General features: G+C 47.3%; 2 protein-coding genes across 2 annotated transcripts; both read left to right on the top strand.

Moving 5' to 3' along the window:
• The first annotated feature begins 659 nt into the window (after positions 1-659).
• Positions 660-4,537, top strand: klhl11 (kelch-like family member 11). Its single transcript, XM_028969443.1, has 2 exons — positions 660-1,247; positions 2,821-4,537. The coding sequence occupies exons 1-2, from the start codon at positions 700-702 to the stop codon at positions 4,406-4,408; spliced, it is 2,136 nt and encodes a 711-aa protein (XP_028825276.1). The 5' UTR covers positions 660-699; the 3' UTR covers positions 4,409-4,537.
• Positions 4,538-7,904: 3,367 nt separating this feature from the next.
• Positions 7,905-15,848, top strand: anxa11b (annexin A11b). The gene is made up of 15 exons (XM_028969810.1): positions 7,905-7,978; positions 9,414-9,750; positions 10,197-10,228; positions 10,389-10,535; positions 11,020-11,107; positions 11,209-11,303; positions 11,385-11,498; positions 11,710-11,800; positions 11,977-12,056; positions 12,348-12,404; positions 12,485-12,578; positions 12,775-12,870; positions 12,992-13,050; positions 13,809-13,931; positions 14,795-15,848. Exons 2-15 carry the CDS (start codon positions 9,423-9,425, stop codon positions 14,852-14,854), a joined length of 1,464 nt encoding a protein of 487 aa, XP_028825643.1. The 5' UTR covers positions 7,905-7,978; positions 9,414-9,422; the 3' UTR covers positions 14,855-15,848.
• The last annotated feature ends 731 nt before the right edge of the window (positions 15,849-16,579 follow it).

The following is a 16,579-nucleotide window of genomic DNA, read 5'->3' as shown; positions in this document are numbered from 1 at the left end:
TTATGTCAAAATAGACATGATATTAATTTAATCATGGGGCAGTGGTGGCCTTGCGGAGGGTTGCCGGTTCCGCAAGGTGCCACTGAGCAAAGCACCGTCCCCACACACTGCTCCCCGGGCGCTTGTCATGGTGCCCACTGCTCACCAAGGGTGAGGGTTAAATACAGAGGACACATTTCACCGTGTGCTCCCTGTGCTTTGCTGCAGTGTATCACAATGACTTTACTAATCACTTCAAACCTTTTATGTTCTGGGGAAATTAAAGATAAATATAATACATTTTTAACGGTCTTGTCATTTCCATAGGGAATATGCACGTATGTTTAAGTAGTGTACAGTTAGTTTGCATTTTAGTGAGTTCTGATGGACCGTTTTATTGTGTGATAATTCATTACATTTACATCTACAAAAATGTTTAGTATCGTGTTAAACCTTTTTGTCGATGTAAATGTAATGAATCATCACACAATAAATATAAATTATCACACATGAATATAAAAATCAATATAATATATTTAACTGTCCTGTCATTTCTATAGGGAATATGCTCGTATGTTACAAAAGGAATAGAATCCGTTTCATGCGAGAATGAAGGTGAAATAAACGAGCGTCCGTCTTGCCGTAGCCTCGCGTGTGACGTCACCAGGCGCGGCCGCGCCCATCTGCGCATGTCCGTGGCCGCCGCCGCCGCCGTCGTTTATGTTCGTGTGTTCGTGTATGAGCCTCCTGCACGGAACCGACCTGCTGCGATTTTTACGGACCAAACCCGCCGAGGCCGACATGGCGACCGCAGCGCCGAACCCGGACGACCCGAACCGCGGCGCCGGCGCCGGGAGCGGCGCGTCCTCCGGCGCGCTGGTCGGGGACGGGGACTCGGAGGAGGCCGAGGAGTTCTCCTCGTCCACCCACTGCTCGGAGCTGTCGCGGCGGCAGAACGAGCAGAGGAAGCTGGGCCAGTTCTGCGACGTGACGCTGGCGTTCAGCGGCCGGGCGGCCGCGGGGGAGGCGGCCAGCAGCTTCGAGCTCAGCGCCCACCGCTCGGTGCTGGCCGCCGCCACGGACTACTTCACGCCGCTGCTGGGCGGCCAGTTCTCCGAGTCGCTGTCCCGCCGGGTGGAGATGAAGGAGTGGAGCTCGGAGACCGGCTCCGACCTGGAGACGGTGGAGAGCGTCATCCAGTTCATGTACACCGGGGAGATCCGCGTCAGCACCGCCAACGTCCACGAGGTGCTGGAGCTGGCGGACAGGTGAGGCGACCTGGACAGTGGGCCTGTCATGGTGCCCACTGTCACCAAGTGACGTGATTGTGATACCCAGCAGCACAGCACACGGTGCACACAGTGAAACGTGTCCTCTGCATTTAACCCATCACCCTGAGTGAGCAGTGGGCACCATGACAGGCGCCCGGGGAGCAGCGTGTGGGGACGGTGGCACCTTGGCGGATCGGGACCTTCTGATTACGGGGCCGCTTCCTTAACCGCTAGGCCACCACTGCCCCACGGTGACATTTCACCGTGTCACCATGTGCTGTGCTGCTGTCTATCACAATGAAAATCACGTCACTTTCACTTGCGGAGGAAACGAACGATGTCCCACGCATTTAAAGGTCCCCTGACATGGTCGGCCTTGTTGGTCCCCGAATTCTGCATCTGAAGTTGCTTTCCTTGGTGCAGAAGTACTCCCACTTTGATCCAGTCCCACAACGAGATTTCCCAGGATGCACCATTTCACCGTCTGTAGCTTTATATGCTAATGAGGAGGGGAGAGGCGGGACGAGGAGGAGAGCGGCCTATAGGAGTTGAGGGGTTGTTCGAGGATATGACATCATCAACACCATCCACCAACCGCAATGTCTGGTACAGACAGGAAGTCGTGTCGCCGTTTTCCCAGAAGAAATAAATGAATCCGCTGGATCTTCAGAGTCTCGCGTGACGAAACTAAAAAAAATAATTTTTACATCCAATCACAGCAACTGCAATGCTTCACATGTTTGGAAGCTGTGACGGTCGGTGGAGATCATGTTCTAGGGGAGGGGTGGGAAAAAGAATGAGAAACGGGAGGTAACCTTTCCCCTTATGACATCATAAGGGGACAAATTCCAGATCCGACCGTCTGAGCTTCCGCTCTCTGAACGGTGAATCAGAATAACCAAAGCTCTCCTTAAGCCAAAAATGTACTTGCTGTTATCTACGTAGATATGTACGTACGTACAACCTCGGTCTGTATTGTGCATTTTTTGCATCAGTTTTTGTGCGCGCACTCAAAAACATTTACGGATATGGACACGGATGCAATACCTGCAGTAGATGACTATTAAGATGCAGGTATTCATTCATTTATTTGGTTTTTGACCAAAGGGCATTGGTCATTGTGGGACCATTGTTGGGACATGTACAGTACAGGCCAAAAGTTTGGACACATCTTCTCATTCGATGTGTTTTCTTTATCTTCATGACCATTTACGTTGGTAGATTCTCACTGAAGGCATCAAAACAATGAATGAACACATGTGGAGTTCTGGACTTAACAAAAAAAGGTTAAATAAGTGAAAACATGTTTTATATTCTAGTTTCTTTGCTCTGGTTACTGCTTTACACACTCTTGCCATTCTCTCGATGAGCTTCAAGAGGTCGTCACCTGAAATGCTTCTCCAACAGTCTTGAAGGAGTTCCCAGAGGTGTTTAGCACTTGTTGGTCCAGCTCACCCCAAACCATCTGGACTGGGTTCAGGTCCGGTGACTGTGGAGGTCAGGTCTCCACTTTTTGTTAAGTACAGAACTCCACAGCGTAATTAATGTGATTGTCTTGCTTTAATTGAAGGTTCCTGCTTGTGCAGCTGAAGGAGTTCTGCGGCGAGTTCCTGAAGCGGAAGCTGAGCCTGGCGAACTGCGTGGCCGTGCACAGCCTGGCCCACATGTACACGCTGGACCAGCTGGCGCTCCGGGCCGCCGACATGATACGCCGCAACTTCCACAAGGTGATCCAGGACGACGAGTTCTACACGCTGCCGTTCCACCTGGTCCGGGACTGGCTGTCCGACGCCGAGATCACCGTGGACTCCGAGAAGGTGCTGTTCACCGCCGTGGTCAAGTGGACCCAGCGCAACCTGGAGGAGCGGGAGCGCTACTTCGAGGAGCTGTTCCGGCTCCTCCGGCTGCCCCAGATCCAGCCCACGTACCTCACCAGCGTGGTGAAGAACGAGCCGCTGGTGGCGAGGAACGCCGGCTGCCTGCAGCTGGTGGCCGAGGCGGTGGAGTGGCACGCCATCCGCTTCGAAAGCCTCAAGTCGGCGGACGCGGAGCTCTGGGCGTCGTACACGGCCGCCTTCCAGCCCCGCTTCGGCCAGAACATGGACGTGGTCATGGTGGTCGGCGGCGTCTCCGAGGGCGGAGACTACCTGAGCGAGTGCGTGGGCTACTTCGTGTACGAGGACCGCTGGGTCAACCTGCCGCACATCCACAACCACCTGGACGGCCACGCCATCGCCTGCACCGACTCGCACGCCTACGTGGCCGGGTCCATGGAGCCCGGCTTCGCCAAGACGGTGGAGCGCTACAACCCCAACCGCAACACCTGGGAGCAGGTGAGCAACCTGACCACGCGCAAGCACTCCTTCGGCCTCACCTGCATCAAGAACATCCTGTACAGCATCGGCGGCCACGGCAACTTCAGCCCCGGCTTCAAGGACGTGAGCGTGTACGAGCCCGAGCAGGACAAGTGGCACAACCTGGAGTCGGCGCCCAAGATCCTGCGGGACGTGAAGGCCATCAGCGTGGAGGACCGCTACGTCTACGTCACGGCCCGGACGCCGGTGGACACCGACAACGACGACGGCCTGAAGACGGTCACCACGCGCTACGACACCGACAGCCGCCAGTGGCAGGAGGTGGAGTCTCTGCCGCTCATAGACAACTACTGCCTGTTCCAGATGGCCGTGGCCTCCACCAACTTCTACCACACCGCGTCCTGCTGCCCCAAGAGCTACACGGCGGTGCGGGACGAGGCGGCGCGGCAGACCATCAGCGCCCGCATCTCCGACGAGATCCTGGAGAGCCTCCCGCCGGAGGTGACCAGCATCGAGGGCGCGGCCATCTGCTACCTCGGCGACGACGTGTTCGTCATCGGCGGCTGGAAGAACAGCGACGACCTGGACAAGCAGTACCGCAAGGAGGCGTACCGCTACTGCGCCAGCCGCAAGCGCTGGATGCTGCTGCCGCCCATGCCGCAGCCGCGCTGCCGCGCCACCGCCTGCCACGTGCGCGTGCCGTACCGCTTCCTGTACGGCTGCCAGCGCTACCCCATGCCGCAGAACCTGGCGCGCCAGCGCGACCGCATGCAGCAGATGCAGCAGCTGCACCGCCGCACGCTCACGCTGCGCCGCCAGCTGCAGTCGCAGATCGAGTGCTGAGCGGCGTGCGTGTTGTCAAGTCGCCCCGTGTTTCCGCTTCGCTCATTCCGCGGTTGTCATGGCCGCTGATCGTTCCGCGACTCGGCGAGGCGGAGGTTTTTTTTTGCACTGTGACGGTTGCCATGACGACCTTTTAACGTTCCAGAGGGAGGGTGTGTGTGTGTGTGTGTGTGTTTTGTCCCCTCCTGCATTGTGACGGATGCGAGGGCCGGCGGTGCGAGTCGTGGCTCCTCCTCTTGCACTAAAAGAGTTCTGCAATATACAATCTGTGACGACGAGCACTTAGAAATGACGCAAAAAGTGGGCGGGGTCTTAAACTTCGCTGGAGCCTTGTGAGGACCAAGGGGTTTATTCGTACCTCCGTCTGATGGGAGAAGTGCAACACGCGTTGGGGTTGTCTTAAGTTGCGCCTGCAGGAATTAAAAATAAAAAAAAAAAAAAGTCCCGCATTTCATAAATCCGTGAACGTGGATCGAGGTTCCCGCCTTGTTGCACTACGTGACCAAACATCCCGAACATATACCTCCACGTAGAAAGTAGTCCTGCTGGGCGAAGTTGTGCTAAAATGACCGTTTGGGGTTCTGGTAGTGCTTTAACGGTAAAAAACCTCCGTCTACACCAAGCTCGGTTCACTTTATAGGTGACCGCTGACTCGTACGTTGTTCATTAATTCTTAGTGTCTAAGAACATGGAGCTTGACATTTCATAGGCTGTGAGCTGTTTTAGTCTTACTGGGGTTGTCTCGTCCTCTGGATGCACATCGTCCTTCATCGTCAGATGGGACTTTAAACCCTTTACTTTGGGGGTGCCTTGTTTGAATTTTTATATGCATGAGAACGAGACGATCTGAGAGGTGAAGCTGTCCCTTGTCCATTCCCGTCTGAGCCCCCGTACAGTCGTTATGTCCTCGAAGGACTTGTATTTAGCTCTGCATGTGTTGAAGTACAGTCTTTTGGTGACGTTTTCATCTTCATGAAGTAGAAAAGTGACTGAAGATCCGACCAACAAAATCACAAATAAAGCAGTTTCTTCATTTCACGTTGTCTTACAGAATTTCTTTTTGTTTGTCGAAGGTGGCTCGGGCTCTGAAATATATTAAATATACTAAAGTGTGCAAACGCAAAAGGACTAGCAAAAAAAAACTGTTAAGCTGTTTATTTATATGGGAAAAAAAAGTAAAAAGTGTTGAGTTATGTGTTGCTTGCAGAAGTGCCGGAACAGGTTTTTACTCGTACACAAAGCACGGTTGCCAGCATGAGCCCACGATCAGCAGCGTTAGATGTCGGTCATGTTCAGGCCTAGCATTCAAAACGAGAAGAATTGGTTTACTTTGTACACACCTTTTTTTAAAAAAAATTCATTAAAGCTGTCTAAAGTCATTCTGAATGTTCGAGGCCGCAAGCAGAAGATGACCCTCACAACCACAGCAGACAGGGCAGGTGAGCTCCAGCTGGCCAAGGACAATACGTGTCTATGTCGAACCGTGAGGAAACGTACCGTACCAACGAGAGCAGAAGGTGAGGGGATAAGAAGGTAGAGTTGAATGACAAAATGTTTGGCCCTGAACTTCTGCAAGGAAGTCCTCGCACAAAATGCTCATCCTACCTTGACTACTTATATGCACATTGCTTATAATGTCAGTGGCATGTTATGAAATTGACATTTATTTAACATTTATTTTGCCCATGCTGCCCTGACATCATAATAGTTTTTCTATAAGATAGAGATAAGATGATCCTTAATTAGTCGCAGGAAGTGGACAGTACAAGACAATAACACAGACACTATGTTGAATGTATAATATAAAAACTGCGAATGTGAGTTGTAAAATTTACATTTACGGCATTTACCAGACGCCCTTATCCAGAGCGACATACAGTCAGTAGTTAAAGGGACAGTCCCCCCCTGGAGACACTCAGGTATAAGTGTCCTGCTCAGGGACACGATGGTAGGAAGTGGGATTTGAACCTGGGACTCCTGGTTCATAGGCGAGTGTGTTACCCGCTAGGCTACTACCACCCTGAAAATATATAAAATATGTACAGATATTTTTTTTACATATATATATATATATATATATATATATATGTGTGTGTGTGTGTGTCTGTATATACATAAAATATATATTTGTGAGATTTTACATATGTACAGAGTGGGTAGATACACACATATTGCACTTAGGAGAAATGGTGATGGCGTCCTGGATGTGTGTGTTTGTGGGGTCAGCTGTTGTAGAGCCCCCACTTTGCGAGGTGCGCCTGCTGCTTCAGGGGCAGGAGATTCTCTGACTGGCTGGAGCGGCATTTAATAATCAGCTCACAAAGTGAAACACGACGCTAAAGTAGCTCCTAATTCGAATGGTCAATTCCACCTTAAATTCTGCTCCGTAGGGTGCAGTTCCACCTTAAATACAGCTCAGCAGGCTGCAGTACACGCATTGCGCCTGTAGGGGGTGTAGTTCAGCCAGGAAATCTGTTTCAGAAATAAAGAACGTTTAAAATCTGTATATGGTGATGATCTCTGTGCCCACTCAACATCCTGAACTATTACAAATGGTATCAGGTGTTACCTGCCTGGCCAAACCCTGTTTTCACTGAAAAACTGTGCATTATTGACGAATGGCATTCTGGGGCAGTGGTGGCCTAGCAGTTAAGGAAGCGTATGTGTGTATATATATATATACACATACATGTGTGTGTGTGTGTGTGACTTACAAAAAAAAAAAAAAACAACAACTAAGGGCTCTGTGCCGCTGAAAACACACCTGTCAAGTATAAATTCGGATTGTCGAGAAATAGTATCGATTTATACCTTTCTGTAATTTTTCACCTCGGAACTTTATGACGAATATGGACATTTCAATGTAAAATAACTAGTATTGCAGCCTGCATTATTTAAGGTGGAACAGACTATTTGAATAAGCAGCTGTGACTAATGAACTAACTTCAGCATCATGGGTGTACTTTAAATTCTATCACACCAGTATATGCGGGACGTGAGTATGAGGTGTTCATAGTGAAGTCTCACTCCTGTCTAGAGAGGAGGAAAAAACTCATTTCATTCATTTATAATACTACAATCCAAGCTCATTATGTCACAATTAATTTTCCCTGGGTTTCACGAAACCACAGAATAAAATACAAACCGAGACTGCACACTAACGTGTCTATTCATTTACATCGGGGGTGATCCTCGGGTTGAATGACGAGTGTTGATACCGGAGTGCAAAATCAACACAGGTGGAAGATGGACAAGAAAAGCACAAAACCCTGCATATGTTTATCTGGTTAAGATTTCGACAACACGTTTTACAACAAAACATGTTAATACATAATTCATAATATGTTTTGTGTTTTTGTGTGAGGGGAAATGCGCCCCTACCGACGGAGCGGCCACACTGCAGGCGCCGCCATTTTTCACGCACGCCACACGCGTCATGGAAGCGCGTCACGTCGTGGGCGTGGCTTGGCCCCGCTTTACGTCGTGTTGTTTGCAGGCACCGCCCACCATAGTCGGCCCGAATCAGTGCGCCCTTCCTGGCCGAGAGCCGCCGCGTCCCGCATCAACCGAGTAAGCGCCTGCTTATTACCGCTCTTCTTTTCCACAAACCCGGAGCGCTTTTTACGCGTGACGACGCCCGGTCGATTCGGGCTTGCGTCCGCAGACCGTTCCTTTTTTAATGATGGGGGGGGTGGCGTCATTAAACGCCAGGTCGTGACGTCGGACGCGCTGTCGACCACCCGCGATAAAAACGCGCGTTTGGACGGCAGCGGGTACGACGATGAATATGAACTTTATTTCGAATTGCTGCGACTGCCCGCGTCCTCGCGTCTTCTCGCCGTCTTTCGTTTTATTCGTTTTATTCGTTTTATTCGTTCTCCCCCCGTTTTCCTCTGCTGGTAAAAATCTGACGCCGCCCTGGTTCCTTCGCGTGGATTAAATAAAGTGTTTGCGAACGTTGCGAAAGTCACGTCGTGTCGAATGCGGGAGAGGCTTTTTCTTTTCTACAGTAGGCCACGCCTGCGTCAACTTCCTCATATTGTAATTTTTTAATGTTTATTTTTATGGTTATTGTTACGGTTGGTGAATTTCATACTTGTCCTGACGCCGCGTGGTAAAATAAAGGAATCGGATGAATTCGGAGGAAACTTGTGAGGAAGTTCGTCTGGAATGTGGCGGGGGGGGGGTCAGTGCGAGCGCCCGCGACCTTTGTCGTCTGTGGGCGTGGCCAGCGGTTTCGAGGGCGTGGTCGGACGTCAAATTGCTGGATACACGACCTGACAGATTATGGAGGGCTAGATATGACAGAACTAAACATTTTATAAATGTAAACGTCTACGTATTTCTGCATTACGTACTTACTCCAAATGTACCGTAAACTAGTTATTCTTCCATTAATCTATAACGTTTAGAATGTTAATAGTATTTGGATTAACTCTCATCAGAGTCATAGACATCAGAATAGATACTATCTTACCCCTCATTATATAAACTTGATTGAATTGCATTCAGAATCACAAAAAATAATATGTTTAAAAAAAAAAAAATGCAACTGTTTGTGTATATGAATGTATCAGGTTTGTCTGTACTAGACTGTTTTAGTTTGGACATCAATAGCTAGTATATTGCTGAGGCCAGTATATAAATGTGGCCATTGTACGCGTTAATCACTCAGTTGACCCCAATTTGCTCGGTTCCATGGCGTTCCCGTAGCAAAGTCCTTCAGATGGGCTTCCATTGTGTTCTGATTGGGTTGTGGTAGGGTGGTAGTAGCCTATGAACCAGTAGACCCAGTTACAGAAGTCCCTGTAACTACTGATTGTAAGTCGCTCTGGATAAGGGCGTCTGATAAATGCTGTAAATGATTGTTTTTGCAAATTTTGTGTAATGTGGGCACATGAAGGCTGTAAATGCATTTACATTCAATGTGCAATTCAAACATAAAAGTGCTTAGAATAATAAATTATTATGTCTGGCCACTAAAATGCCAGTTTCTGCATTCCAGGACACGAAAATGAGTTACCCTGGATATCCTCCGGCCGGCGGCTACCCTCCACAGCAAGGGGGCTACCCTCCACAGCAAGGGGGCTACCCGCCCCAGCCAGGGGCGTACCCTCCCCAAGCCGGGGGTTACCCCCCTCAGCCTGGCGCCTACCCCGCTCCGGGCGGAGGCTACCCTCCACAGCCCGGCGGCTACCCTGGACAACCTGGGGGCTACCCGCCTCAAGCGGGGGGATACCCTCCTGCCCCAGGGGGCTACCCTGCCCCAGCGGGCGGATACCCTGGGCAGCCCGGCGGTTTCCCTCCTCAGCAGGGCGGCTATCCTTCCATGCCTGCCGCAGGTACGGTGACTCCGTTTATGGAAGGGGGTCACGAGACTGATGAGAAGCGACATGCGGATCCCCAGCAAACATCCTCTTTTTTTTTTTTTTTTTTTCTTCCCCTTTTTTTTTTATATCAAATTTAAATCTATGACAGGATTTTCTCCACTTTGTGTTAAAAAAAATTGAGCAAATTAATTAAATACCATGTGATGCATACAATAAAGTACATTAGAATAAATACAGTATTAGTACAGTGTGTGTGTGTGTGTGTGTGTGTGTGTGTGTGTGTATATATATATATATATATATATATATATATATAATTTTTAAATACTTGGTTTTGGAACATCTGTGTTGAAAATATTTTAGCTGGTGGGGTTTCGTTTCATGCAAGTTTAGAAACAGATTTGTTATTCAAATTGTTCTAATCCATTTAAACCGGATCACGTCTCTTCTCCTCCCAGGTGGATGGGGCGGAGCTCCAGGATACGGTGCAGTAAGTGTCTTTTTCTGCCCAAATTGCTCAATAATTGCTCCTACTGAAACGCAGACATCGTCTCAGGCCCCCGACTTCATTAGAAGTCGGTTGATTTATTTAAATTGTTGGTAAGGGTGCAGTTAAAGTTAAAGTGCGTGGCTTTCGAATTCCCCCTCAGCCAGGTGGTGGGATGCCGCAGGGATACCCCGGTGGTCCGCCTGCCCCAGGCCAGCAGCCCATGCCCGGGTACCCGGGAGCCCCTGTGCCCAACCCCTCCATGCCTGCCTACGGTGGTGGAACCCCATCGGTGGTACCAGCTATAAGCGTGAGTTTAGTCACTTTCTTTATAGTATAGTTTTATTATTATTACTATACTGTACTTTCACTTTCAGTCACTTCTGGACTCAATCCCCCCCAGAATCCTTGCACAAACTTTTACTCTTGCACAAATTACATTTTTACTTTTCACTTTTTACTTTGACTTTACTCATTTGAACACCTTCACCATACACATATTTTATGTTTTATGTTAAAGACATAAAAGTGTAATATTTGGTTATGTTTCCAATATTTGCATATTGGTTCTTTGTATACTTTAAATATTTGAAATACTGTGGTCTGTACAGTCGCTAAAGCATTTCACTGCATATCGTACCGTGTATGACTGTGTACGTGAATTTAATCTTATGTAATATCTATATAATCTTATTTTTTTTCCAAGAACAAACAACATCCACCGACATCCAGGACCATGGAAAAAAAAAAAAGTCATTTAATTATTATATTTTGTGCAAACCTTTTGTTAACAGCAAGGCTTCAGGGGGACGATTAAGGACTTCCCGGGGACCGATCCGCTGAAGGATGTGGAGGTGCTGCGGAAGGCCATGAAGGGTTTCGGTCTGTCAATAAATTTCTTTTATATTAATGAGTCACGTGCGTGAGCTATGAACACGTCCGTCTGTCGTACTGAGGCAGTGCTCCGTGTGCGATTCCCGCAGGCACCGATGAGAACGCCATCATCGAACTCCTCGGCAGTCGGAGCAACAAGCAGCGCGTGCCGATGGTGAAGGCGTATAAAACCACGTACGGAAAGGTGCGCGACGGGCACACGTCCTTCCCGTCGACCCGCGGGATCTGGAATTTTCTTCACGTTCCGCTCTGTTTTCTTTTCAAGGACCTGGTCCACGATTTAAAATCCGAGCTCACGGGTCACTTCGAGGAGCTGGTCCTGGCCATGATGATGTCGCCGACGCACTACGACGCCGCCGAGCTGCGGCATGCAATAAAGGTGCTAGCTGTCGCTAATTGCTCTACTCTCGCTTTGTAAATACTTGTCGGGTCTAGTGAGGAGGCCAACAGGTCGGGTGGGTCCAGCCGGGGAATAGGGATGGTTGTGTGTAATTACAGGGCTGGGCTTCTACACGCCTATTGTACACAGACAATACTTTAGAGTTTGTTTTTTTTTTTTTCATTTTCTCTATTTGCTGCACCTCTGGCAGGGGGCGGGGACAGACGAAGCCTGCCTCATCGAGATCCTGGCGTCCCGCAACAACGCGGAGATACGGGAAATCAATCAGATCTACAAAGCAGGTCTGCATGTATCAGATATCCACCAACCACAAGCCCATTATACTTCACCACATTGGTTTTCAGGAACGTGATAGTAAAACCATTCATGTTGCTGTTTTTTTACAATGGTACCAATAATTGTGCTTGTCTGATTTGTATGAAGAAAAAAAATGTTTATGGTTAATGCATTTTTCCAGATCATGGTAAGTCTCTAGAAGATGCCATTGCCGGTGATACTTCAGGACATTTCAGGAGACTTCTGATTGCTCTGTCTCAGGTAGGTCTGCTGCACAAATTTACATTTATTCATGTAATTTACAAAAAAAATTATAATAAAAGTATATTCATAATCAAGCAGAGCGAACACCAAAATAGTGATATTACTGTTTTATTAAAACCACTGGAATGTTTCATTTGAAGGAAAGCTGGCTAGGCCTCGCGAATTCTCGTGGCCAAAGTTCCATCTCTAAAAGTAAAATGATGGCACTATGTTGTCAGTGGGTCTTGTAAAAAGTCACCGAGATGCTGGTTCGATTCCGGGGGGTAACGGCCGTTCCTGTGTTGTCAGGGTAACCGCGATGAGAGGGAGACCGTGGACATTTCTCTGGCCAAGCAGGACGCGCAGGTGACCACTGGAGCTTTCCCCCTCGTTTTATTGGCATGTTTGAGCATGTCGAGCTCCTTTTTGCTGTGTTTTCGTGTTAGAAACTGTACGCCGCTGGCGAGAACAAAGTGGGAACGGACGAGTCGCAGTTCAATGCCATTCTGTGCGCTCGCAGCAAGCCTCACCTGAGGGCAGGTAGGGAGTCCATCTTGTCCGTAGTCTGCCTTCAACCTTAATCCTAATTACGAGGAAGCGGCCAGGCTGCAAGCTCATGTTTTTGTGGATGACGTTTAATGGAAAATATACTTTTGGTGTCAGACTGTCGTCTTTAAAAAAAAAAAATAAAAAAGTAAATTATTTGTAACGTTCCTATTTTCCTGTTGTTCTGCAGTGTTCAATGAGTACCAGCATATGTGTGGGAAGGACATTGAGAAGAGCATCTGCAGTGAGATGTCCGGGAACCTGGAGTCCGGAATGGTGGCCGTAGGTGAGCAAATTGGCGTTTTTTATTTATTTATTTATTTTCTCTCCATGTTGCCAGATTGGAGAGTTTGCTGTTGTCCTGTATCTGAAGTTGAACCTTTGCGTCTTTACTTCTCCTCCCCCAGTGAAATGCATCAAGAACACGCCGGTCTACTTTGCTGAAAGACTTCACAAAGCCATGCACGTAAGTGTCTTGGGTGACCGTAGCCCAGTGGGTAGAGACACTCGCCTCTGAAACAGAAGACCCGGTTTCGAACCCCACTTACTACCATCATGTCCCCTGAGCAGGACACTTAACCCTGAGTGTCTCCAGGGGGGACTGTCCCTGTAACTGCTGATTGTAGGAAATTTGTCCTGGGGAAATGTGTCCTGTCCATCTGATGGCTGTAGCCATCACTGGAAATTTCCTGTGATTCTCAGATTCCCATCTAAACCTGTTCCGGGGCCAGTATGACCAGTTCCACCATCATTTTATCCCAGCTGCCAGCTGCACAGTTACTGAAGGTGGGAGGTTCTAGAACATGGGTTGCCTGGTCAGGTGTCCAAAATTGGCAAAACTTACACGTTAAGATTAAAAAAAAAGGAAATTCAGATACATTAAATGTCATCATGCATTTTACACTTTTTTTTTTTTTTGCTTTATGTGATGTATGCTGGTTCTGTATTGAACTTTTTTCTTGAAATGGTCCAGATTTAAGACTACAAATGAGACAGGAGAGGAACCGATAGCTGATGTAAATGTGCTCATTTAGTGCGTCCTGGCTTGAGAATGAAACGTCTAATGTTAAAGTTCTGCATGTGAAGCCCACTGCGAGGAGGGGATGCAGGGCGGTGCGGTTTGACTTTGACACCATGAGACCACAGTCCCCTGAAAGTGTCTTCACCGCTTCCTGCCTGCGCGTGGTCTCCTGTTGATTAAGTGTGTGTTAATGACATTAACAGGGGGCTGGCACGAAAGACAAGACTCTGATCCGGATCATGGTGTCCCGCTCCGAGGTGGACATGCTGGACATCAGGCAGGAGTTTCTGAGGATGTACGGGAAATCCCTCTACACTGCCATCTCGGTGAGTCGGTATATAGACTCAACCCCTTCTTAAAGGAACGTTGCGGTGACAAACGCAGTGCATGTTGAAATAGGGTCAGGCTCGTCCTGTGCAGGTTCCCTTTGATCTCAGATGTCATTTTTCCACCACAACGTCCCTTTAAAGGTGCAGTAAATTATGCTGAAATCAATGACAAAATGGAAGCTCCGCCCTCTGATCCAAGGACGTTGAATACCAATGCAGCAACACTACCTGGCTGAAAACGTGCCCACAAAAAGTGTGTTGAATAAGAATGGATCACTTCTCCTGCAAGGGGTGTTAGTAGTCAGTAGTCAACAAGTCTCGGGTTCAAACCCCACTTACTGTCCCTGTAACTACTGATTTGTAAGGCGCTCTAGATAAAAGAGTTGACTATATATCAGTTGCTATCATTTTTGTGATATTAATGTACATATTCAACAAGTCATTTTTATAATTCTGCACGGACAAATGATTCATTTGGCTGAATTTGTATTCATCCAACCAGAAACGTATGCACTGACATGAAAATACAGTGCTGCTCCGTAGTTGCCAGATTGTGCGGATTGAGCTGTTTGGAAGTTGGTATTTCATTTGTACTGCTTGTCGGCAATAATTACAGAGGAACACACTTATTAACAGCGGTACAGTAAGCACTGAAAGAACTTACTTATTAGCTTTTGTTGTTTAATGTGTGCTAATAGATGATTTTGGCAGAAAACATCATGTATTTGGCAACACAGCTGCGCTAAGGAAAACAGGGATTTATCCCCATGCAGATTCCACCCCTACTTTCTGTAGGGTGAAAGTTAATTTGCCGTGGTACCATGAAACGTGTGAGCAGCTTCCTCTTCTCTGCTTCTCAGGGCGACACGTCCGGTGACTACAAGAAGCTCCTGCTGAAGCTCTGCGGAGGGAGTGACTGAAAGAAGACCCACGACTCCCCCTCAGTCTGTGCAAACGAATATAAAACTGCACGCTTTGTACCCTTTAAGCATGACTGTCCAGCTTCCTTTCTTAGCCAAAGTCCATGTAGAATGTCTTTAACCTGCTAACCTGTTCAGTCTCCATATTCGGTTTAACACCACATTGTTGATGCTATAATTTGTAAGGAAAAGTGCCTGTTCCCGATTTTTAAGCCAGGACACACCCGGTTCTACAGCAGCTACGACCCTGGCCACCTGCGTCAGGTCTGTTCGGGTAGGCTAGGTAGAACGTGTCTTCCAGGAGCAGCTCGGAATGAGTGGCCCCACGGGCATTTATTAGTGAAGGCTCTACACAAACCGGCCACATTATATGCAAATTATTTCTCTATATCACTTATAATAGAAATATTAACCATTGTCTTTATATAGATATTTCCTGAAGTGCACTGAAGTATGCCGTAGTTCTCAAATTAAACATGTACTTTATTATAGTGGAAACTATCATGTAGTTGTATAAGTAGGACTGCACTGTGTGCCAACCACGCACGTACTGCATTCATATAAACGTACAGGTAAAGGTCATTTCTGCAATGTGTGGCAGCATTTAAAAGTTCTTTTTCTCACGCTATTGGTTTACTAAGAGTTGAAATGGTTTGGGGGTGTAGAACATTACTATAACGAAGTGGGAATGGTGATTGGGGGATTTATTATGTTTCTGGGGGTTAGAGGGTCATGAATTTGATGCACGCTTCTCTTTGCCTTTTGAGATGATTTCAGTTGCATGTGCCTTATAAAACCGAAGTCCGACAGGGGACGGTCAGACCTCATACCTCTGCAGATCGTCGTCCAGAGCATTGCTGTTAAATGTGTGTTTTCATCTTATCCTGTAGCTTAAACAATCAGTATGATGGAAAAAAACGCTGTTCCGTGTCACTTTTTTTCCCCAATGTCGCCAATCATCCGGAATTACAATAAACCTAACTGGACTGGATTATGGACTGCGTTGGTCTGGAATTTTATCTTTTCTCATCGAAAGCGTTTGATACCGCTATATGACTATTAAACTTAACATGTAAAATATGTTTAAACGTTTAGCCTACATCACTGTAATAACAATGCTCAGAAAGTCCTCATCTGATCCCTGATATGACATGACCGGTACAGAACGTCACTTCATGTTAAACAATGCAGCTCTTGCATACGATGGTGACCCATAAAAATACGCAGAGCAGAATCCAGGTGTACTGTACACTGTGTATACTGTGTACGCGTCAACATGCATCCAAATTTTTGGGGAATTAAATAAAAGTGGGTTTGTATTGATCAAATAATCTTGAAGCTAGGCCTCTGGACCACTGGCTACTGGCAATGTTAGACATTCTTCATATTCATTATATCTGTTTTTAAATGAGCATTTTTAATGTGTCCCCTCTGCATTTACACTGTTTTAAAACTTTATTATCTTATAAACACACTGTGCAAAAGCTTTAACTAAACTAAACTGTTGAAGTGAAAGTGACGTCATATCTATTAAATATCTATTAAATCTAAAAGTGAATGTGGCAGTAACGTTCATTTTGATATGTAGAGATTGGTCTACATGTAGACAACAACAGAGTAGAACAATTTTGCAATGAACGTAAATCAATATTTCCTCAATGTTTTTTTTTTGTCACATTAACTAAATAGCTTGCAGCTTAGAAGAAACGGTGTATTTGCAGTTTG

This window comes from Denticeps clupeoides, chromosome 2 (assembly GCF_900700375.1).
Source record: "Denticeps clupeoides chromosome 2, fDenClu1.1, whole genome shotgun sequence".
NCBI classification, from domain to species: domain Eukaryota; kingdom Metazoa; phylum Chordata; class Actinopteri; order Clupeiformes; family Denticipitidae; genus Denticeps; species Denticeps clupeoides.
This window is presented reverse-complemented; position numbering and strand designations above follow the sequence as displayed.

Bases quoted from the DNA above. Each gene is read 5' to 3' on its own strand.
- anxa11b (XM_028969810.1), top strand. From the start codon at position 9,423: ATGAGTTACCCTGGATATCCTCCGGCCGGCGGCTACCCTCCACAGCAA. The intron at 12,579-12,774 runs GTAGGGAGTCCA...GTTGTTCTGCAG, and splicing joins CAAGCCTCACCTGAGGGCAG to TGTTCAATGAGTACCAGCAT. The intron at 12,871-12,991 runs GTGAGCAAATTG...CTCCTCCCCCAG, and splicing joins GTCCGGAATGGTGGCCGTAG to TGAAATGCATCAAGAACACG.
- klhl11 (XM_028969443.1), top strand. From the start codon at position 700: ATGTTCGTGTGTTCGTGTATGAGCCTCCTGCACGGAACCGACCTGCTG. The intron at 1,248-2,820 runs GTGAGGCGACCT...CTTTAATTGAAG, and splicing joins GTGCTGGAGCTGGCGGACAG to GTTCCTGCTTGTGCAGCTGA.